Raw genomic sequence first — 24,490 nt, forward strand, 5'->3', positions numbered from 1 at the left:
AATGTTTCAGTGAGATGAGCTCCTTTTACAAGTTGTTTTATTTGTCGGTAGTTCCGGATTCTTACAATAAATATTATTTACCAGCACAGCGGCTGCATTACGTGTTTCCGTTCCAGCAAGGTGTGTTGTTGGGCTAGCTGGTTTTTTGTGTCTTGGAAGAAATGCTGAGCGGAACGTGAGACGCTCGAGGACGTGACGGAGTAGACAGACAGGCGCTCACTTGCAGCTGATTTATTTCGGAAGACGGCTGGCCGATTCAGAGGCCAATGGAAGTTGTCCAGACATCTTTCGAAATAAACTGGCTGTCCTGTCTGTCTACTTCCGTCCGTCTTATGTCAAGCTCACCCTTTGTCCAACAACTGTCCTTAATTATTTTACGCGTTCGTTTCGGCGCCACAGTGCGCCAGTGCCTACCGCCACTATCTCGCCCGGCTTCATATTATGCCCGAGTTTCCCTTCCTTTGGGTAAGTGTGTCAAGACATCGCATGCCGTTGTTGTGTATACATGTCGCTAGCGCACATAGCGAAGACCAACACGCATCAATGACAACTTTTATACGCTTCGAAAATCTTTATTGGGATCTTCTAAAACGTCCCCGTTTGGATTGTGCAGCGCATGCGTGGATGAAATGAAGAGAGAGGGATCTAAGAGAAAGAAACAATAACTTTGAGACGAGTGCTGGGGAAAAATGCAAAAAGAATAACCCCGGTTAAGTAAATGAAGCGTCGGACTGTCGCTTGAAGGGACAGGTCCAAGATCTGAGGCCTCAGGAGTGTGACGCACAAAACTGCCCTCAAATGAGCGCGATCCAAGACTATCAGGGGCCTTTCTCGTTGGCTGTCACAAATGACTGGAACACAAAGTTTGCTGATGACGATGGTCAGCGAGACGCCAACATACTCGTGAGGGACGAGGTGAAACTTCACGACAAAACGTACTCACGTAAGACGAGTTTTCTTAACCTCGCCCTGGACTACTGTCGAGGAGAGCACCCCAACAAGAAAACTATACTTCTTATCACAAGTCGTATGCAGCAATGTGAAAGATACAGCTCTCTCATCCAATCAGCGCCAAGGAAGACCACAAATAGCTCCTCAAGTATTTGAGCAGTGTCGTGACTATTTCCCAAATAGTTCTTGCAGTAATTGAAACGGTAGTTTAGGATGGTGTTTTGAAAGTTCAGCGAGCGTTTCAGTCACTGGTTAAATTAGCAGAGCAAGTCCGCACGAACACAGCAATGCAGAGGCCTGCTGCGAAGTGGTGCGCCGCCATTCGTACACATGGGATGCACCAAGACGGCCGAGACTCCAGCGCGCACATGTGCGTGCAGCAACTGGACACTGGCGCTCTTTCCTTCCCAGTTACGGGTTGAGGGGCACGGAGGAACACGTTTTGCAGCGCTCACCGTTCTGATTGGCTCAGATCGCCGCAGCCTTCACAGCGCTGCAAACGAATTGTTAGAGTATACAGACAGAACGCGGCCTAAGTGCCAAACCAGACGGCTCCGTACACCAACTCAAAGTAGGTGTAGACATGATTAAACGTCGGGTCAGGATAGTCAGGCCTTTCTCATGCTTTTCAAGGGCCAGGTTCACAAGGCTCTCCTTACATTGCCGGGCATTAAGATCGTTTGTTGCAAGCCGGCGTCAATGCACCGAGCAATCGTGACAGCTTAGATGTCACGGTCAAGACAGCTTTAGCGATTCGCCACTGAACGACCAGTCATGGCGTCTAACATGTGACGGCTGAGACGCGTATCTTGGATGGCTCTTTCAGGGGCCAATCCCTGCAGCGAATGAGGCGGGAGCTAAGGCACTATCCTATCACGTTTTTATCTCGCGCACGCTGGTGCGTGCATATAAGGCATATCCCCGTTGATATGACCCACAAATCGCTAGCTAGCTTTGTGAGCACTATCCGCAGATGATTGTGAGAGCGAAATACCACGACATACGGAAAAAGAAAGTGGTAACGATAATGCGGAATAAAACCATGTGATTTGTTTGGTTACTTTGTCTTGGTTACTTTTAGTAGCCTGCGCACTGCAATGTAACTCGCTAGGCCTATTGAGGTTTAAGCCCGCTATGGGACAGCGAGCTCATTAGCACTGCCCGTTGATAGGCTCAACATGAAAAAAATGAACAGAGGGCCGTGACAGCGTGATATGAAAAGGATCAAGAGCCGCTCACGAAGCATCGAACTATCGTACAGTCACGGTCTTTTGACAAGTTTCTACTGACTCCCCTTCAGCTCTCTTGTACCAAAAAAATTATTAAAGGACCCAGCATGGCGCAGCCCATAAAAGTGCATGGCTTTTGTGTGCGGTTTTTCTTCTTGTATGTTCACTGCGGGGGGAGGAGCTGAATTCAAGAGATGATTTAAGACAATGGGGATCCAAGACTAAACAACCCAGAATCCACAAAGATTTCGTGCTGATGCGAGTGATTCTTGCTTGTAAAGACGCGGCTATATTGTGAAATATACCCAGTAGGCTTCACCTGTCTAGGCACGAAGTATGCGAAATAATAGTTAGCTAGGGAGCAAGACTCAATTTTGCGCAAAATTTTTGTATTCAAATTTGTGCAAAATGTCGAGCAAACGGGCATTCGTCGACACATTTTTTTTTACGTGTTACAGGCTCACCGTAGCCAATGCGGTAAGGCACCTTAAAAGAGTTTATCTGCACCTCCCCGCGTACCTTTGCGTGCACAGTTCGGCGCCTTTCCGAACAAGGCGAGACGGAGAAAGCGAGGACCGGTGACCATGACAGAATGAAAAGGGCGACACGCGCTATGTCGTCCTTTTCACCACGTTCTCCTGCAGAGTTGTTTTGTTGTCGCGTTTAGTAAACGAACGATCTCCTTGCAGGCAAAGCTTTAAGGGAAGACTTGGAGGCGCAGAGAGAGAAGGATCGGTAGAGTTACAACATGGGGGCCTCACAAGTATGTAGAGATGCACGCACTTTTGCGGTGTGATTGGGCGCTTCACTGTGCTCAGCCTTCAGTCAAAGTGAGGCAAAAGTGAGCTCAGTGCACAAAGCGTGAAACTAGAGTCTGCAGCCGACGGGTTCGCTTTTAATGCGTCACGTGACTACCCGAATAGGACAGGAGGAATGTAATGCTTTTTTAGCTCAGTCCGTCCGTGAGCTTACTTGTCGTCGTGGTCGGGCATGACCACATGCCTAGTGGTGGTCTTCAGCCAAGCGCTCTCGCAGACGGAACAACATGCTTGTCTGTACGCGTCAGCAGAGTGCGCTGCATGGTACAACGGCTTCAGACGGTTACGTCGGCGAAATTGCAGAGGGGAGCTACGACAAGCAGGCATAGTCGCTGCCAGTAGTACACACGCTTCAGCGTACACAGTACAAGGGTTAACAAGGCCGAGAGACTTCCTGGAACTTGCGCGGAATGCTCGGAGCATGCCATTGGTTAAGAGAGCCGCACTCGCCGATCAACGCCCTCGAGTGTGCCATGGAGGGCAGAAAGTCAGACAATCGGGGCGCAATAACTCACCCTGGTTAGCATTTGAACTCGGAGACAAGCGGAGATTTTGCAACCGAGCGAGGCACCAAAAGATGGCGGTCAAAAGACAAAATTAAAGCCAGAGAGAAGCGAGCGAACGAGAAAGCAACTAGCGCGGGGTGTTCGTGAGAACAGAATCAGCAGAACTTACTTCAGCAAGCTCTCCTGCCGAGTTGGTGCGAGGTGAAACGAACAAGGTTGAGTTGAGTTCCCCCGAAAGAATTCCCGATCGTGAACCACCCACCTGATGTGGTGTCCCGCCGCAACGGGTTTGCACCAGGTTCGCACGAAAAGGAGTTTTGGGCGTGATAGGGTGAGATGAAGCGCTGCACTTTTAGACTATGTACACAAAGCTTGCACGTTGCTCAAAATGGGCCGTCGCCGGTGTTCTCCGCAGCTCGAAAAGCGCACATGCTGATTTCTTCGTCCCTCTTCACATGTAGAGGCGCATACCGATCCCGCTCTTGGGTTCCTCGGGGCGTCCTTCTTCGCATCCCTCGTAGGGCGGAGGTTTCTGGAGGTAGTCCAGCAGGAAGGGCGGCAATCGCTTGTGAGGCGGCAGGTCGTCGATGTGCAGCTGTGGCACTTGGGACGCCACCGACGGCAGGGTGTCCTCGTGGCGCGACTCGCGTTCCTGGAGCTCCCGGTAGTAGGACACGCTCAGCAGCAGGAAGTAAGTCTGCGCCAACAGGAAGGAGTAAGAGGAACCACAACGAGGTGAAGTTTAAAGCCATCCAGCCAAGAAAAACGTGAACGGAGTACACCAATCGACAAAAGCGACCAAGAGGCAATATTGTTTTGGATATGAGCAAGTAATGTTTAATACTCTCAAGAACTTAATACAGACAGTTTTTATCTCAGCCACAGTGCAAGAAGAGGTTTTCCGCTACGACTGATATACAAAACGTTGAAAAAGACCGATACTATATTCTTGATGCTTGCTATTCTTGAAATAGCTGGGCCACTCCTCCTGACGCATTGCGCCCAGAGCTCTGACCAATCACGGCGGCCCACATCATGCAATTGGCAACAGCAGCCACATCAGACCCCCACTAATTCCACGAGCCGTATATGACATGTTTAATAGTTTTGTATCTCGCAACAGCAGCGGTCGGGCTCGACATCGTTCTGTTCTTTGCTGGAAATTATCACATACCGATATTTTAATTGATAAGATACCCGAACTCGCGAGGAAAGCGTGGCAGTGTCCATATGATTACATGCTGTTACAACAACCTTTCAAGCAGATATCTATGAGTGTTCTTGCGTAAGCTAAGCTTGAGCCCTAATCGACGTCATCTCAGTTTGCGGTATATTGGTACTTGAGCGTGGTTTTTACGCTCGTTTGCATAATGTATGAGCAATAGCAGCGACACGCAATGCATGGTACTCCACTGGAGGCATTACGATTGCTATAGCGTCGAAATGCTCGCAGTGGTATCCGAAAGATGCAAGGAGATTAAGCAAAATTCTGGTAGCGACTGTAGCGCACACCGAAGCCTCAATTGCCTGCGACCATCATGTTTTACAGCATGACTTTTCTGCGAAGGTAGGCCTTGCCATTTCCTTTTTTCTTTCTCGCAAACCCCACGCTGAAAATCGAGAAAAGCAAAAGGAAAGTTGATTACATACCCTTGCCAAGACGATGAACAAAATCGGGATAAGAGTGTTCAAGGGTATTGGCACCTAAAACAAGAAACAGTGAACACTTGAAAGAAAAATTCAAGAAGACAACACAGTACTACGTTTTGGATCAAGGCTAGGAAAACTAACACCTAGAATGCAAAAGCAATCGCCATTACCCACGCTCCTTCCACCCCCCCCCCCCCCCGACCCCTCTTAACATCCCTCCATTCCCAGTCTGTCTCCTTCCACCACTCTGAACTATTCAAAGCTGCACACCGTGCTGCCCTTTGCCATAGCCTCTGGCCAAGGAGCCGAGCTGGTTCCCAGTGGTCAGGTTCAGTCTGAGTTTTGGTTGAGGGCGATGCTCCCATTTTTCGCGTCAATTAAATCCCAACCAGATGAACGGTCCTATCGAATTGCAGGCATGGTTTCCAGCCACGAAACAACCAACGGGTTCAACTCACAGCCTGGTAGCGGCGGCAGGAGAGTACGATGATCGCTGACATGAGCGCCGGAGACACGATACCGCACGTTGTCAATCCGATGAACGGCAACAGGAGCCAGCGACTTTCCTGCGGTTGGCCAACACCAGAGGGAGCAAGGGTCTCTTCTTGGTCATTTGTATGCCTAAGGTCAGTATTTCCAGAGATCTAGCTACTTTTCTGAAAAAGCATGCTGAGGACTACCAACGCCTTCCCTTTACCATCTCTCTATACGTGTATTTAGCGCCTGTGAGGGACACGCCTGGAAACCAAATAAAGATGAATTTCTGAGCTTACAGTCAGCCTTGTTCTCTAGACTAAGGCGTATATGGCGTCTTGTGAGGGTGCTTTTGAAGGGCCAGTTTTGCAAGCAACGTTTGTTTTGAGAAGTCTAACATAGTACACCGGATCACGAAACTATCAATGCAGGCGCTATACTATAGTGAGAAGAAGGCATACTGCTTAATAAGCTATAGCATGAGTGCAAGTAGGCGGTCGTGACGCGGCCCGAAAGAGGGAAACAACCGAGTACGCACCAGCGTGGTTGCTTTGATGGCCAGCCAAGAGGACATCATCTCGAAGAGCAGTATCAGGCCGAAGCCCAGCATGGCCATGAACTCCACCACAGGAGAAGCAGCTGCACGAACGCGTGGGCGGATTGAAAAGGTTTTTAGTGCTTGTTGTAGCCAGATGGTTTGTAGGTGCTTGAAGAACTTTGTAGGCGCGAGGACCTTGGATATAGGTTTTAGCCAACACTTCCGATTCGCCTTAGTAGACACCTTTCTTAATTTTTTTTTCAGAAAAAAAAAAGTTTTGCGTGAAACGCAGGCATTTCTCTTTTTAAGGTTCTTGACATATAACAGTGTGATCGGGCAATTCTTCAAAATTCGATAAATTTTAAACTAAAGATGAATTGCAACAAATATCCATATTAGTGTAGCCATAAAGGTACAAAATGAAGCTTTAAAGCATTCATTCAGAAAAAACTGTCTTTTTTGTTTGGAGCTTCAAATTGGGAAAATTCCGGCACCGGCCATAATTAGCCTGGCAATTGGGTGGTATGGAAAAGACGAGTTGATCAACAATTAGATATCTAAACGATATTAAAACAACGTGCTCATTAAAAGTCATCGTGGCAGTGTGAAGCCCACAGAACAGAATACCAAGAGAATTATTTCCATGTCTGTTTCTTGGCCTACATGTATCCTCGGTTCTACTACAAACGATCGGTGCTCAAAGATTTCCCCAATGGCAGGCTTTTGCGTTATGATCCATAGCGCAGCAACAAAACAGGGGACAAACACTTTTGCGTTGTTGCTCGTCTAACCTGCGTCATTGTATTCATTAAAGAATTGAAATCTTATGCCAAGGCCATTCGGGCTTAATGAGTATACTTGTGAACTGCAGACAGCATTCATTGTTCGTATTGTAGCGAACCATGACGCCCGCGCCTGATGCCGCATAGACAGATCACTGACGAAGCGCCGATGAAAGACTAAGCGACGCTGCACGAGATCGCTTGGGTTGGACTGGCCGTCTTCTGCGCTGCCCGCCGTACTGCTCGCCGTTTTGTGTCGCCTGCCGTGAACTCTTTCCCCTGATCCATTTCTGCACAAACCCCCTTTCAGTATAGATATGCTCGTATAGATATGTTCGTATATATATGCGTATAGATATGACAGCAAGCTGGTCAGCTAAAATCTAATAGTCAACTTCTTTTAGTTAATTAGAAGGTTAACGACGCCAATTACCTTCTCACTTTGCGTCTTGCGTGGTCGCATAGCCTACTTGCGAAAACAGTCTTTCTGCTCAACTTTTTTTTTTAAATTGCAGAACGTGTAATTTTGAACTCCCGGTACAGTTTCAAGGAGTGGTCGCCACAAGAACGCTTGCTAGGGCTATGAATCACCAAACCCAAAGCGTTATAAAACCGAGTTTCGAGGCATGACCCCGCATGAGAGCATTTGACTCAGCAATACGTGCCTCGGTTTGGAGTCTTCATGGTGACGTAAAGGTATCTAGGTTTGAAGGTTTATTAAAGCGAAATACAAAGCAATCATAAGTTTCATAAAAAAGGTTAGTACAGTAGGAGGTTCCAAAGTAAAACTGTCTGAGGGACCTCCCATCAGATACACGTGAGTAAAGTACACAAGTTTGGCAGATGAGCTGGAACAAAGATATAGATAAACTTAAAACGTATTAGTATGTCGTCGCACGCAATGCCCGTGTACTTCAAGAAGTTTCATCGCCTGTTGCGTTCCTGTTCAAACGCACTTCTGCAGTTTATTTACAAAGAATAACGACGCTAAATTGACAACAAACGAGAGCTTGCGGCTGTGTGCGTGGCGGTTCTCTCCTCGTCTTCGTCCTAGCAGCCTGTGTATATACATCATGCAGGTGACCTCAACCCCATCCGGTGCATACCCGCGCAAAAGTAGCTCGCGAGCACGAACAACAGAGCGAAGGACTTCGCGGTAGGTTCGGGGGTGGGGGCACAAGTGGCGAAAGTGGGTCGAGTGCTCACGTGTCGCGTCAAATCCCAGGGACCTGTTGAGAGACTCAAGGAAGCCGTGCTGCCGGTACAGCGAGATCATGTAGGCGACGAACAGCAGGGTCGTCGAGAACTGGAACGAAACGCCAAAAAGACAAACATACACGGATCGTGCGGCTCGTTGAGGAATAGCTTATACGTAGGGGCACACTCTTACAAAAATGGTCTATAGACTGTCTATGCACTTCTTTTAGACTCTATGACCTTCCTGTAGATATCTCTATTTGTCTATTCATAGTCCAAAGAATGTCTATAGAAAAACGGCTACTAAAAATGTATGGCCTTAAATCTATAGATTGTCGATGGATTGTCTATAAGGTTTGTAGTGCCTATAGACTTCTCCAGGATTCGCCTACAAACAGTCTATAGACATTATAGACAGAAGTCTATGGACTGTCTACAGACTGCCTAAAGGAGTTTTTTAAGGGTAGTGACCCCGGATGATTATTTAATTCATTGCTGCTGCGAACTAAGAAGAAAATGCAACTAAGTAGATGCTTACAAGATTGCCCATGAGTATTTCGCAAAACAGCTCCAAGGCAGACTGCAATGATGAAGTATTGTCACTGCGTGCTGTGGAAGGAACGCGCGTGCAACAGGAGATACTGAGAGGACCTAGTTGAATTGCACTAAAATGTCCAGTCAGTATTTTAAAAACATAAACCTTAATCGAAAAGAGTAATAATTCACTTTCGTCCATGTTAGACCGCTTCTTAGAACTCGAAGCTTCCATTCTTGCGCTCTGCTGAATCTGTCACTTTAGGTTTTGCTCTCAGCAGCTGCGTTCCATACCCACACAGGCTCGCGCCGAGGTCATTGAACCGAGCATCCAGATGTGCAAGTGTGCTGTCACTGACCGATGACCTGTCCGAACTGCCTGATTTCCGTGGCAGCGAAGTTGGATAACCACAGCGTGCCGGGAATTACAGAACTGTTGTTTTGCGGACGTCTGTCACAACACCATAAGCAGCCAGTGACTGGTGTGCACCGCTATAATGCTACTCCCAACGGCTGCCAATATAGTGGGTCGATTGTAGTCCCGCTCTGGCGTGCATTGAGAAAACCGTAGTTTCCTCACCTTACGACGCTTTCTTATCGCATCAGTTCGTTAATAAAGCAGTACGCAAAGTTGCGCAGAACCGGCTGAGGCAAGGTGCAGTACAGTAAGTGTCCATCCATACGCAGCGAAACCTAGTTATAACGAAGTCGCTTTATTCGAATTACTTTTTTTCCTCGATGCTAAGCGTAGTTCTGATCGAAGTGTGCGTGTTTCAGGCCATTTTATTTTAGTGTGGGTACAGGTCCCTCCAGTATGAAAAAGAACAGTTTGATTCAGTGAATGATTACTCCATAATTCAGCGCGACAAGCACATTTTATCTGTTTTAGACCTACCTTTCCCTTGGCGCATAATACGCAAGAGTAATTTGTAGATTTACTACAGAAATAACCAATAAATTTGTCTTTTTGTGCAAACTGATTGTTTCCTTTCATATTAGAGGGTCTTGTACCAAAAGCGCAAATTTCGTATAGTACAAAGTACGAGCCGGCACAGTCGCGTTTGCCTATGCACAGGAGCAAGGGCGTTAACCCTGCGCTTTTCTTCTTTGTACTCGGTCGGAGACAGTTTTGCATGCAACATTAGCGCTGTAGACCGGTGCTGTGTGTGCTATTCATTCTCCCGTTATTCACAGCCCTCAGCCCGAGCTCCCCGCTATTTACGTTCTGCCGATAGACCTATCCAGTAGCCTGCTCCTCAAAACAAGTTCACTCCACGGGAAGTTCTTCTAACATATGCAGTTGAAAGATCATGCACAGCTGACTTATCAATTTCTCCTTTTCCCCCCTTTCTTTGTCGCTGTTCTGATTTCTTCGTTATGACTTTCACTTCCTTTTTATTGCTTTTTTTTTTTTATGGAGGGAAGGATCCCCCTGCGTCTCCTGCTTTGCCTTAGGTACACTTGTTATGCAGTGAAGTTACGCACGTGACAGTGGGGAAGAACGGAAAGACGAACGAATGCATACGGCTTAGAACGGAAAGACGAAGGAATGCATACGGCTTTAGTTCACAGCAAGGTGGTCTATCCTTTGCGTAGGCCAGGGGAGAGAAGCAAATTTACGTGCTGGTGACGGTGCCAGCTGCTCGAAATGACACAGTCAGTGCAGGTGGTGGTATGTGTAGGCGGCGGGATTAGCCTTACGTTCTGTATGTCGGCAATAATTCCGCTTGTTACCTGTGCCTGAGTTTGCTTGCGGTGGTCAATTATTCGTAGTATGAAACATGAGCACGACAGCGAGTTCAAATGGCCTCTACAACCCAGCATTTCCGCACTATAGATGTTTCGGCGAAGGCCACCACAGAAATAGCGACAACAAATCGCTCTCCGAAGGAACTTCCATGAGCAAAAGAGGAACCTCTTTCTAGCTAATTGTGCTCCATTTCTGATAATTATGTTAGCGTTGCTTGTCTTTTGGTTAATTAGGTTGTGATAAAAATTTGCACAGGAGACAAAAGTTAAAGCTCTGTCGTTAGGGGAGTCACACTAGACTACACACAACTGCTGAGCCGAGCGGTGGGACTGGTGAATGGTTTCTTATAATCGCTCGCGGCTGATACATTTATCAAGGAACAGCTCATCCTCCCGACAGCTGACATCCTTGCACTCCTTACTAGGATAACACTTAACTAACAAAAAAATGCGCGTAAACCAATATGGTTTAAGTTTCGATTGTCTCCAAAGCGTTTCGCAGGCAAGTAAACAAGTCCCACATAATTTAAGATGCGCACTTTCCGGCGGTTCCCCTGAATTCATCATGATCATAATGATACAGCGACCAGATGTTAGCGCTTCAATATTTTTTTCTTACGGGACGGGCTTTGTGTTATCTGTCTCAGCTCCTCTTTTTCCCTGTGCCTCGCGATGTAGCACTTACCAGTGTAATGGCAGCTGCATAACGGGTGCCTTTCTGCAACGAGCATTTGAAAAATCCCGCCCTGGGAGTCATCTTCCTTGATTCAGCCTGAAATCAAAAAGAAGAAAAGAGGAACGATTTCGAGGTCGTCACACATGCATGCTAAAGCTAAGAAGGGCATGTCTTACTTATTTCGGCTCGACAAGAGATCGCTAATCGCAACGCTGATTATATACTTATCCCCGAAACCACTTGTGTCACGCAGGATGTCAGGCCACACTAAGAAGCAGTTCAATCTTTCACAGACAAGCTGCCCAGACGTATGACAGCCAAAAAAAAGGGGGATTTTCGAAAGAATGATTTACGATTTCCGATGTCTGGGGGGGGGGGGCGGGGGTGAAGGTGGCACTGCGAAATTTGTATTCCAGGGGAGCCATACTGTCGTCGCGGAGCAATTTGTGTAGCTTGTATACGTTCGTTAGCTATATATAAGCAATTCGAACGCAAACTCCACTGATATCCGAATGCCGCAGTGACTTCCACAGGCTCGCAGAGCTTACCATGTTGCGACCCGAACAGAGTTACTACCGTGGCACTGATCGCACTCCAGGCGCTTTGTAGAAATCTCTTCTCGAAGATCTCCAAGACTGTTCCAGTCCCACCACATTCATGTCCGTTCTAGAACTGCTGATCACTGTACAAAGCAATTTACTTAAGGCAACTTATACGAAATTGTCTAACAAACAAACATACAAAGGAAGAAAGAAAAGAACGTTGTAAGTGGATTCGTAGCTTCTAGTTTAAGTTCACTTTAAGAGAAAAAAAAATCACTAAACAGAATAGTTCCCCGGAGAATAACTTGCAGAAATAGCCTTCAGACAGCAACCTGAGATTACTCCGAGGATAAATGGAGCGACTGAGCAAGGAAAAGCCCCCAATCGTCGTTCGCTACTTTCAAAAAGATAGCAAGAAAGACGTACGCGCAGCACAAGGAGCTTAAGGAACGACGCAGACGATACACCTGAGCGATACACCATTCCCCAAAAGGTGTATATACATACGCACACTGCACGGAAGGCGGTGCTGAGCGTTTGCAGCTATGGACCCCAGCAGGCGACGGGGCCGAATGAGATTTAAAAGGGAGCGCAGCGGGTGCGGGCAGCGGGAAAACTTTGAGCGCGCGTTCGCTGCACCCGGCAGGGCGGTCGCCTGCCACTTGTGCGGGAGCGCGAAGCAGCTGCGGCGACGCTAAGCGCGAACGAACACGTGCAAAAAAGTTTGCGGCCCCGATTCTGCCGCGACTGTTTTCCACTGGGCTTCGCTTCGGTGGCTACGGCGCCAGTTGTTACTGGCAGTGGAGAGAGATAGCGGGAAAACGTCTTTAACGAAACGCTGCCTAAGTTGTTACATAAATAATGGCCCTTATGAATTTTCATGTTATTCCTTGCTTCAAACACGGTTTATTCAAAATATTCTTTTTCCTCTTAGTCACTAACCTTTACAGAAACACTGTAATTTTTTCCCTATTCTTGTTTGAACTTGTGTATTAGAGCGCTTTTCTTCGGTTATAACTTTGTCCTGCCAATCGTACATTTTCCAATTCGGACCCCTAGATCTGTTGCGGTGCAACACCCACCCTATACCATATTACTTGGGAATGTGACAGAAATAAAGCATTCCATTGCTCAGAAAATCCGAGTGCGGAGCAGTAGGAGAGTGTGCTCTTTAGCGGAAACCTAAAGAGGATTGGTCATCCATGCCCACCGAGCGGCCAAACTCAGCGGTGCCCTGGAATAGGGGCGCCGACCTCTGCAAGACAGAGGGAGACATGTACTTGAAGATGAAGACCTCTGTCTGACCGAAAGACCTTGTTAGAGCAATAAAATGTATCCTATCCTATCTTATCCTATCCTATCCTATCTTGGTATTTATTTTTTTTTCCTCCATCCTTTTGTCGCGTTAATTACGCTTTTGTCACGTTTGATTACTTGTTTTTATCTGCATTGCTTCTACTGTCATTAGATGCGCTTATAGGACAGGTTAAATTATTTTTTGCAATTTTTCCTATTTAAATCTGCCGTAAAGGTGTATATTTTGCGGAAATAAATAAATAAATTTCAAGAGCGATAGTTGGCGCTTGAAGCATTAGTGGCCAACAGAATGCGAACATCTGAACGAAGACGAAGCTGACGGAGCTCGGGCTTGCTTTCAGAAACGCTGGGCAATTACAAAGCACCCTGACCAATCCCCCGCCGTGGGTATGCGCCGTTAAGCCCGAGGACATCATCATCATCAGCTGGGCAACGGAGCAGCAATGCTCAAGTAAAGATTGTGGCCATCCACATTATTTGTCTAATTCGCCTCTTTACAAAATAATTAAATAATAATTACGGCGTCGTAAAGCCAAAACAGCTTTAAGCGCTTAACCACAGGTTCCTGGCAAGTGCGGAGAAGCCGGGGTGGTGGCGTGGGTCATTTCGCTCACGAAATGCTGATACTTTTGAGAAGGAACTTAATACACACAGGGACCGCGCGGATGGCTGCAGGATGTGTGGGCACTTTCAGGATCTATGAGAGTTATCCGCATTTTCAGCCGCTGCGGCCAAGGCTGGGCTGGATGTGGTGCAAGCTCATTTCGATGAGAAGGTTTCAACGCCTCGCTGTAGCTAATCCTGGAGTGAGAGAGAATGCGGATAAGGTGCATCGGTTGAGTCGCCGCTCTCTGTGTATGGTTTTGAGCCGGTCACTAAGGAAGTTAATTCGCAGTCTTTGGAGGCCAAATTCGTCAGGCCACGCAAAGTACGGGGTCGCACGTCACAGCAGGTGCCAATTCGTTCCCTGAAGAATGACACGGATTCAACTGTGTGGTGGCCGTGAAGTGTGGATGAATATGGAAGCGCTGTTTAAGCGCTCTGTGCAAGAGGTATAGAGACAAATGGTGTCGCGTATGAATATACGAGCAGCTTGGCTATCCGTTCGATTGAATGAGTACGAATTTGGGTTGGACAATGTCCAGCAACTCCGCTTCCAGGGATGTGGCCATGTTGTCGTGAAACCTGCACATTACGCAGATGCCTTCTTGCAGTGTTGCGGTGTTTGCTCGGTGGTCAGTTAGGACTTAAGACAATGTCTCTGCAATACGAGGTAATTGTGGCCGGTTGAGAGACGGTTGATATAAGGCGCTTGGCTCTAGGAAGGGTAACGCCATATAGGCCGGATGGCAAAAATACATTGTACATTTGCAAGCGAGGCGTACAGCGGCGTTCAGCTTGTGTCTCATCCTTGCTTGCTGGCTACTCGCGCGACCCGCCAGATTTGCCGACTGTCTAAGCCTGGATACTGAAGCCGGGGATGTATTTTCGCTTATGTAATGATGCAACGTTTCTTTGTGTGTGAATGAACTGTCAGTTCGCTGTACCGGAAAAAAAAAAGGATGGCATTGGGGTGAACGGGAAATACTTAAGGAGATTAGATGTATGGCAGAAATGACATAATGACAAGGGTCAGCTACGAACAACATAAGGGCCGGCTATTTTGTGGATGTGGAATGCTCAACATCAAGACGCGCGATCACGGATGCCGAACTGGTGCGGAGAGCATCCCTCTCGCAGCTGCTGGAGTCCATAAACCGCGTTCCTGCAGCAACACTTGAAGAGATTGAAAAGGTCTCTAGGAAAGCCATGCCGCAGGTGGATATGAGCGACAGGCACAAGGCGCCTACGCCGCAGAAGACAAGACCAAATGCCACACGGAGCATAGTTCCGTTTCCATATGTCCAGCATCTCTCAGCAGCCACGGTGTGCTGTTGTGCTGCATGTGCTGCCCCGACTAACAACTATGACAAAGAAATTTGCTTCAGCATACTTTGCTGCGCTACAGAAATCACGCCGTTATACGACACCAGTGGGGTGGGCTTCTGTTTCCTCTGCCATTTTAGGAATGTAAGCGGTGGCCAGCGTTCCTTGCACTGCACGGAAGAATAAGATTGGGAATGTCTCATGCCAACCTTGAATTGATTCATCGCGCTGTTACGGGTGATCGTTTCTGCAATAACGAAAGTAACAGCATAACTTGTTACTTCATTAATCAGAGTCCCGTTTCTTTGCTCCATGTTTTCTAATGTAGCTTACTTTCTTTTAGTAAACTTGCCAATCGAATGGCAGCAAGGAGAAATAAAATGTTGGTTCTTCTCACCGACAGCTTAGAGGAATAAAAGCTCATAGCTTTGCCACAATCACGCAAGTTTCTAGAACAATATCCTACGAAAATTCGAGGAGAATATTACAACGGCATTGGAACGATCTCAATGCCGTGAGTTTCCTTCCTGTTAACAGCGAAGTCTGCAGCATTGCAAGGTAAACTGCACCGGTAACAGACCTCAAAATAAGATGGTGCCTCTGAATTGAAGACATCATTTCTATGCGCTGCGAAAAAAAAAAATCTATTCTTTCTTCGTTTATCTTCCTTCCTTTTTTACGGTTCCGGTACAGCGCATTAATACGCGGTAGCACGACCTTGCTTTCGGTCCCCGCTGCATTTGCGATCACAGCAGTGCTTTTCTACAGACACCTCCGGTACAGCAACGCACCTGCGCTACGAGAAAGCGGACCTATGCAGTGAACCGGAAGAACTAAGGCACAACCCACTTTTACTGCCAATTCGACGGGTTGGCTAACAAGCACGCGGCTGTCTCAAGGTGCGCGACCTCACACTCCGCGTCGACTAATGAGCGACGCCCAGGCACAGCTGCCAGCCGGTGGCATGTCAAGTGGCCTCGTGACGTCCAACTCGGTGCCGACCAATCAGTGACTTTTGTTCCGGACGGCTACTTCTTGCTCCGACTATGCTTCTACGCTATCGCATAAAAATGTAGCGCGTGTTTCTTTGCTCCTCGTCCCACCTCAAAGGAATAAAAATAAACGGTAATGAAAGTGCAGTTCACAGCCGAGATGCTACAGGTACATTCCACGCATTCACAGATTCCACCACAAGTGTATACTTCTATATGTAGTCAGGACAACATACCACAGACGCACAGCGCGCACATGAAGCAAGCGTCATGAACGTGCGTTGACCTGCGCCTGTGCATTGTGAGCATTTCTCATTATATCCTGGGCATCGTAGGCAATGGTGCACGAACACATGAACTCAGGATCCGGCGAGTAAGGTTCTCAGGTATGTGAGTGTAGCGCAAAACAAGATAAGGAACAAAGAAAGACGCACACAACACAGGTGCTAACTTCTGACTATGAAGTAGACTCACATACCACGGATCACCATTACCGACTCGCCCAAGTTTCTAGCCTTGTAAGGTTCTCCGACTCAGTGTGAAGCTGCTTGCTCAGCTCACGACTGTGGCTTGTCAAAGGTTGAGAGCAGGTCCCTCCGGTATTAGTTGCAGATTTACCAAACATGAAAGTATGTAAACGAGCGAAAATGTTTGGGTTAACACACGTGTGGCATTTTTTTAAGGAATGAAATTAGAAAAAAAGGGAATTGCAGAATTGTAACAGAATTGTTGACACTGTCTGCTAATGTTTTATATCGCAGAGTATATGTTAACACTTTAAAAGCTAATATTAGACCTGATAGACTAAAATATAACCGTTCACACTTACAATTGTTCACAGACTATCCATTCAAGAGTGTGATTGGTTATGAGCTTTCTTTTAGCGGTGTTTTGATGACGGTTGTCTCCGTGCCATTAAGGTTAAGTACTAGAATTCCGTCCATCCTAACCGCTAAGATCTAATTTGGTTTGCTCAACGGTTTATCAACCATGTAGTTCTCGTGCGCGTAATTCCCTGACCTCTTATTTGTTTTGTTTTTTTCTGAGTGGTAATCTCTTTTTGGGTGTCCTAAAAACTCAGACCTTCAAGGATACCTCAAAATTCCATTTCCTTTTGGGACTCAAAAAGTCTACATTCGGTTGAACCAATAAAGTTATTCTGAACTGAACTGAACTGACTGTAACATTCTCTCTGCTTTCACCATGCAGCCTGCTGAATGTTGCCCTCCCAAAGCAGAGGAACGCAATTCCAGCTATTCTGCCCGGTCAATCTCTTTGCGAAGTCATGCACGCGTGTTGTAAAAATAATAATAATAGTAATTGGTTTTTGGGGAACGGAAATGGCACAGTATCTGTCTCATATATTGTTGGACACCTGAACCGCGCCGTAAGGGAAGGGATAAAGGAGGAAGTGAAAGAAGAAAGGAAGGAAGAAATGCCGTAGTGGTCGTCTCCGGAATAATTTCGACCACCTGGGGATCTTTAACGTTCACTGACATCGCACAGCACACGGGCGCCTTTTAACGTTCGCCTCCATCGAAACGAGGCCGTCGCGGTCGAGTTCGAATCCGGGTTTTCTATAGCGTTCTTAGGCAGCCTGGTTCGCATCAAACTCAAGACCAAAAAATTCGCAGGGGCACCTAATTACCTTATGTGTTGGCAGAGCGGTATCATTTGTTTCCTTAGTGCTTTAAAACATATAATAGTGATCCATTCTTTTAACACAGGCATACCTGAGCTAGCTGTGACTGACTGTTGTCCTCTAGAGTATGTTTCAGTCGCAAAATACTTGGGAATTTTTTTCGGCGCCGACATGTCCTGGAATAGCCATCGTTATAATGTTTGTACCAAACTTCGTAAACTAGACTGTTTGTTATATTCAATCAAACCACTTAGTCCTGCAAGCGTACGAAAGTAGATTATGCATGGTTTGTGCTGCAGTGTATTACGGTACGATATAAATTGTTTTTACGTCTCTACAGTCTTCTAGCATAATAAGGTTGACTCAATTTTGAATATGAATTAAAATCTGTGCTCTATGGTCTTGATTTAGATAACCCTACTGATGTTTTCGCTCATATGCAAGTGCCTGATTTTACTGTATATTATTTACCCAAACAGTTGTACTGCTTTGAAAAAAGAGTACTCCTATGGGCGCTAACTTGTGCGAGTGTTACGCCCACGCGATCGTCTTGTCTTGCTCAGTGATCGCACTACATGCGGTGAACGAGTTAGGGACTATTATGTTCCACTAACAATAGACACACTGATAGATACCACATTTTTTATGAATAACAGAAAGGAAAATTACAGTGAATATTCTCGATATGCACAAATAGCTTTCTTTATGCACTTCCTGTGGTATGCACTTGAATGATGAACTCCGCTGCCGAGAACTGCTTTTGAAGTCCAGATGTGGCTTCAGCAAGCCCACATATGCATATAGTATGTGGGACCGATAAATATTTATTGCTATAGTATTATTAACAGCAACTTTTGATGACTTTACCAGGAGTGACGTCACTTCCATCCAGCCAATGGGCGAATTTTATGACCAACGCAATTTTTTCCGATGAGGCTTTTAACGCAATCGCAGTAATAACAACAATGGAGGAGGAATAGGAGAATAATGGTGTCATTTTTTGCGACCACAGCAGCTTGCCAGCGTACTCGAAGTTGTGATGACGCGATGTCGTCGCCGACACCGCCTTATCTCGATTGCGTGCAGCGTGTAACAAGGCGCCCTTGTATGACGTAGGCACAGTTAACGAGGCCTTGCACCGCTGTTTCGTAGGAAGCAGTGCGCCGTTGCAATAGAGGTTTCAAGCAGAACGCAACATGAAGACAATGAGTAGGTTGGGGCGACCAAAAAGAATGAAAAATAATTAGCCCCCGCCTGGCACCACATGTTGGATAACAGGCTTAATCCAATTCCAAAATAAAAGAAGGCACACGAAGACAGAGGAATGCAAAGTTTAAACGCCACCGTAATCAAATTTCTGCGTCGGCTTGTCACTGTAGATTACTGGCTTTCAGGTTCGTTAGCTGATACCAAGGTCGCGGGTTCGATACCGGCCGCGGTCACCGGATTACGATGGAGGCGAAATACAAAAAGAAACGCTCGTGTGCTGTGCGATTTCAGCGCACGTTAAATAACCCCGGGCGGTTTAAATTAACCTGAAGCCCTCCACTATGGCGTCCCTCATAGCCCACGTGTCGCTTCGGGTTGTTAATTTCAACTATACAATAAAAAAGCATTCTTTTACAGAAATGGTCTATAGACAGTCTACAGACTTTTTATAGACTCTATTGCCTTCCTAAAGACAATACTTTTTGTCTATACATAGTCTATAGACTGTCATAGACAAAAGTCTACTAAAAGTGTATGGCCATAAATCTATAGATTGTCTATAGTCTGTCGACAGGATTTCTATTGCCTATAGACTGTTCTTTAGGGTTTGTCTAAAGAGAGCCTACAGACTTTATAGACAGAAGTGTATGGACAGTCTATAGACTGTCTAAATAAAATTTTGTAAGGGCTATTTCCACACATACTCATTCTTCGACTACCACTGCGGTCCCCATCTTCTATAAAGGTATGGAAGGGCTGCCTATGCTCTCAGTGAGCAGGAGGCCGTTGTGCTAAGGCGTGCGCGCTCCCAGCGCATCAAGAATTTCTCGCGTACGAACCGCGTTCGACGAAGGGTATGCCACCTCTACTGCGAGGTCGCTGTAAACTGGACGTGGCCCGCGAGGAGAGCAGCGGTGTGTCAGGAAGTTCTCCAAAGCGAACCAGCCCTCCTCCTGGCAACCGTGCACCTCCCGTTTCACCATCGCAACCCAATGCTACTCAACCCACGAATTAACAGCTGCCCTGTTAAAAACTTCTGGCAGCTGCCCTGGAAAGTCCCCGGAAAGACCGACTGTCACGACGCGCGCGATGCGCATGAACGCCGTTGCTTTCAACAGCAACGAAGAAATACAAGTTTTTTTGTTGTTGTTGCTGAACCGGAAACGAACTGTGACATGATGTCAGAAATAGTTACTGCGTATTGAAAATCATGCACGCTCACCGCGGTGGCTCAGTGGCTGCGACGTTATACTGTTGGGCGCGATCGATGACGCGTGTTCAAACTGGGCCGTGGTGACCGAATTTCGACAGATGTGGAATGAAGAAATGATCAGGTATCGAGATTTTCAGCACGTTAAAGAATCCCAGGTGGTTCAGATTTTTCCGCAGCAGTTCTTTCCTCCTCCTCCTCCTCCTCCTCCTCCTCCTCCTCCTCCTCCTCCTCCTCCTCCTCTGCAGCAGCAGCAGCAGCAGCAGCAGCAGCAGCAGCAGCAGCAGCAGCAGCAGCAGCAGCAGCAGCAGCATTACACTACACCGTGCCACATAAACACAATGGTACTTTAGGGACTAAATACCCATTAACTAACCAATTAGCTGAAATTTACACAGCTACTCGTTTAGTGCATTTAAGTATTAGATTTGTAGTACACGAGGCCTTTCGCAAGCTCGAAGTTTAGGCCCCTGATAAATTTAACCCCCTTGCCTTACTATTACTGTTAGGCTCCTTAATTATCGAGAAGCATGTAGCCCACCATAAATAATATTTACATCAATCTTTAAAATTTCAAAAACGCGGCTACCCTCGGCGCTGTGGCCCAACAAATTACGGCTACATCGCGCGAAAATACATGCGCTTTCGAAAAGCTTGCAGGCAAAGCAACCTCTCCAGTGCACGTAACGTCGTCAAAATAGCCATAATTTGTTGGGCCACAGCGCCGGGGGCAACCGCATCTTCAAAATACTGAAAACTGATATGGATATTACTTACGGTGAGCTACACGCCTCCCAATAATTAAGGAGCCTAACAGTAATAGTTAAACTATTAGTTAACCAGCCTAATGGTTAGCACGTCTTAGCGATATTCTGGTGTACTACACCGCTTACTATGCTATGCCGAAAAAAAACGCTCTTCTAAATAAAAAATCCTTTTTTTAAGAATTGCGTAAAGTCTTAGGTTAGACATCCCTAAACGCAGACCTAGTGAGCACAGATGTAAGCTGGCACTTCAGAGCAAGTGTGTACGTTTGGACTCTGTAGGTGTAGAGATGACTCGTTGCAAATGAACGCTGAGAAGAAACTAACGAAACAATTCTTCGCAATTTTTTAGGGGGGGGGGGTAGGGGAGGATGCCGTGGGGCTGAAGGTGGCATTTGTGATGTGCGTTTAGCAAATAAGCCGTCTCTGCCAAAAGTAACCGAGCACGACGGCAGCGGGAGTATGCTCTCAGTCGGGCGGTGGCGCTGGAGTCCCCGGCGCTGGCCGCTGCTCCCCGGCTGCGGAGTGTAAACTGAGTGGCGTAAACCCACGCTCTCGCCCTCCTTCCTTGGAGCTTTTTCTCGCCCTTGGAGTGTTGTCATACTGAGTGAGGGCGCAGGCTTACTCTCGCAGCCGAGGAGCAGCAGCGGCCAGCGCCGAAGACAGCAGCGCCGTCACTCGGCTGCAAGCACGCTCCGGCCGCCAATATGGTGGCCAAAGGAGGCTGCTCGGTTACTTTTGGCAAAGGCGGTACATGCGCTACGATCTCTGACTAATAGCATTTTACGCGCAGCAAGCAGGACAAGAATTACACCCTATATACTCCTTTTTCACATCGGCTTGTACGCACCACTTTTCGGACATAGTCTGAGCCGCCTGAGGTTTTTGCCAAGTTCATGGGAATAAAATAAGCCTTGCTCTCTTTGCTTCGTTCACGTTATGAAAAAAAAAACAGTGGTAGATGACAGGCATATAATAACAAGGCAAGAACGTACGAGTATATGGCGGAACCAAGAAAAAACAAACATACATGCATAGATCATATACAGCACACGCTGCTTGTTCATGCCTCTTGTCACCGCCACGTGACAATAATGAAGAACAGCAAAAACTAAGATGGCCTGAGGGAGAGAGAAGAGCCGCTAATGAAGATTCTTTTCCTTCTTTTTTTCGCTCTTCACGCTGTACGTTCTGTGAACCCCCGTCACCATCAAGTGGAGAGTCGAATGACATAACTAATGACTGCCATTACAGAAGGCGCATCAGTCGAGCTGCTCTTCAATTGTTCCCGTCTCCAGAGACGCCGTGCATACGAATACGTCAGTCGAGAATTTTTTGCAAGTCTGATTCTGGGAGAACATTTCAAATGTTCACAAAGGACACGTCCTTTCAGGAGAGGGCGTTGTGTTTGCTACAAGACCGTGGCCAGAACGCTGTATTGAACGGACGCATTCCCGGTATACAACTGACACCACTGATTGCAGCTAAAACCTCTTCCGTCACATATATCTATCCTGCGAGAAGGAAACCATAATCGAACTAAATCCGAAAATTTTGCGATCTAAACCGTGGAACGCATAGTACAGAGCAGAACAAAGCCACAGAAAAGCCTGCACTCTTTGAAATTTATCTTCCGTTCGTCGACCGAGTGATGCCGGAGGTCAATATTTTCACATTTTGTCTTTGGCGAAGTGGCCTTCGTGCGAATTTTTTTCTTTCCTTATACCTAATCAACAAAATGCAACGTCAAAAATACATCCTCGTCAGCGGTGTCTATAGCTGCCCAACAGAGCCAAAATCTCTCTCTACAGAATAACTACCGTTACCTTTTCACTCACGGACCGCAAGATACAAAAAAGCCTGTAGTAACCATGGGCAGTGGGTACACGCTTTCGCCTCAGCCGCCACCAGTACCTTTACATGGCGCCAAACCGAGCGTAGCAATAACACTGACGTGGGCTCAGGTACGTGAACGCAACCGCTCCGCTCATATTGCAACCTAGGACAACCTCGATGAACACCAGCGCATACAGCTATATTGCTGCCGTGGTTTAAGAGACCATGGTTATCTACGGTATACGTTTTTCAACTCACGGAGGGCAGCGGACGCGACAGCGGCTCCAGCGGTCACTGCAGGCAGCCTCGGGAGCGCAGGTCGACAGCGCACTTGTTTCGGCTTCTTCCAAGACGCAGCTGCCAGCTGCACGACTCTGTCGTCGGCGCACTCTCGAAGCTCGTGGCAGCTGCGATCTGCGGAGGGTCGGTCGAGCCGACGCCTCACAATGGCGCCACGCTGAACCGCGCGCGCGCGAGACGCGGAGCGCCGTATTGGCGTCGAATATCTTCCCTTGGCAGGACTCCGACAAGACCACGGAAGCATGGTTCGGTTGTCCCGAAATATACAAATCAGCCAGACGAGTAACAGTACAAACGTCAGCCGGCTCTTGAAGAACAGTTTCAGAAAGAATTAATCGACAGCGAACGAATCACGCACCATACGGGCAGTTACTGCAAACCTCTCTATAGTGGACACAGACTATACAAGAGTAGCGCGTGTGTCGTGTCCCCGTATACAACCTGTACGTGCCTTTTTGCGCTAGTTAAGATCCCTGAAATGTCTGCAGGCCTCTATCAAAGCGGTTATCTTAGGCCCGAGTATGGGCTCTCGATGTCCGTATCGGCCTTTGTCGCCAAGAGAAAGGAACAGTTGTGGGCTTTCTGGACTCAAGGGCCTTATTGGAAGGGATTGCTTTATAAAAGCTCATGTGCGAGCCGCGATCTTAGTCCGACATCACGGACTATGAAGATATCACGGACTTATCGGCTTTCGTACCAGGATGAAAGTGGCAACCTCTTTTCTACATGCGCACGCATACGGCGTGTTACATTCATGCCCACAATCAATAACATCTTTCTGCCAGCCCCGCCGTTCTCGCTCCCTCTCTCTCAAAACTTACCAGTTGGTCAGGTGCTTAATCAACACTGCGACCTCTGAGCATTTACTTTAAACCATCACGCTTTCTGGCACTCAGCATAAGCGCCAAGAGACGGAGACAAAATCTTTTGTCCGCGGACATCCATAGCCTGCAGACGCCTGAACTAACACCAAGAAACAATAACTGTGTGACAAATGTCCGCCTCTGTCGGCGTTCCCTACTTTTCTCAAGTCTCAAGCCTGGCGATGGACAACGAGCTGGGACGAAACACTGGAAGATTTCAAATCCGTTTGTGCCACTTGGGCTGTCTAATAGTACACGTCAGTTTTCTTTAGTACGTGACAAATAGCAAACTACCACAGCGGCACTTCCGACAGAGCGTCCTTTCCGTGTCCGTGGACACAACTCTCAAGTGTCCCACACCAGCTAGACTGTATGGCCGCTATATACATAGAAAAGCCCTACGATCGACGAGTTCGCAACCGCGACGTAATTAGACTGCGTGCGTTTCCAGGTGCAAACTCGAGCGGAGCTATCAGATAGATGGCGGAAGCTACGCATTGCAGCACCACGGTGCGCTGTTTACGTTGTCCAGATGAATGGTTGCCATAAACAAGGGTCTTAGCGACAGCCGCCGGCCGGAGGGCGTAGCGGATGCGCTCGTTGATAATGAGAAGCTCTTGACCCAACCACCTCGAGCTCCGTCACTAATTGTCAGGATAAGCGTAGCAGACGCAGTGTCTAGGCATATAAAAAGTTTTTTTTGTTTACTCTCCACAGTGCTCCAGACAACATTTTCTGGCATTGGCTATTATCCGCCGGAAATAATTCACCCGCTAAACGCGAGA

General features: G+C 47.2%; 1 protein-coding gene across 5 annotated transcripts; it reads right to left on the bottom strand.

Moving 5' to 3' along the window:
- Nucleotides 1–551: 551 nt before the first annotated feature.
- Nucleotides 552–22,984, bottom strand: LOC144098361 (uncharacterized). 5 transcript variants are annotated; one of them, XM_077630944.1, is made up of 8 exons: nt 22,801–22,956; nt 14,957–15,059; nt 11,114–11,200; nt 8,155–8,254; nt 6,167–6,267; nt 5,613–5,720; nt 5,155–5,208; nt 552–4,201 (listed from the first exon to the last, which is right to left on the bottom strand). In XM_077630944.1, the coding sequence occupies exons 3-8, from the start codon at nt 11,183–11,185 to the stop codon at nt 3,956–3,958; spliced, it is 681 nt and encodes a 226-aa protein (XP_077487070.1). In that variant the 5' UTR covers nt 11,186–11,200; nt 14,957–15,059; nt 22,801–22,956; the 3' UTR covers nt 552–3,955. The 5 variants fall into 5 exon arrangements, with proteins under 5 accessions (XP_077487070.1, XP_077487069.1, XP_077487073.1 ...); XM_077630943.1 differs by lacking the exon at nt 14,957–15,059 and having other exon boundaries at nt 11,114–11,199; nt 22,798–22,984; XM_077630947.1 differs by lacking the exons at nt 14,957–15,059; nt 22,801–22,956 and adding an exon at nt 22,533–22,743.
- Between the last annotated feature and the right edge of the window lie 1,506 nt (nt 22,985–24,490).

Source organism: Amblyomma americanum, chromosome 7 (assembly GCF_052857255.1).
Source record: "Amblyomma americanum isolate KBUSLIRL-KWMA chromosome 7, ASM5285725v1, whole genome shotgun sequence".
NCBI classification, from domain to species: Eukaryota; Metazoa; Arthropoda; class Arachnida; order Ixodida; family Ixodidae; genus Amblyomma; species Amblyomma americanum.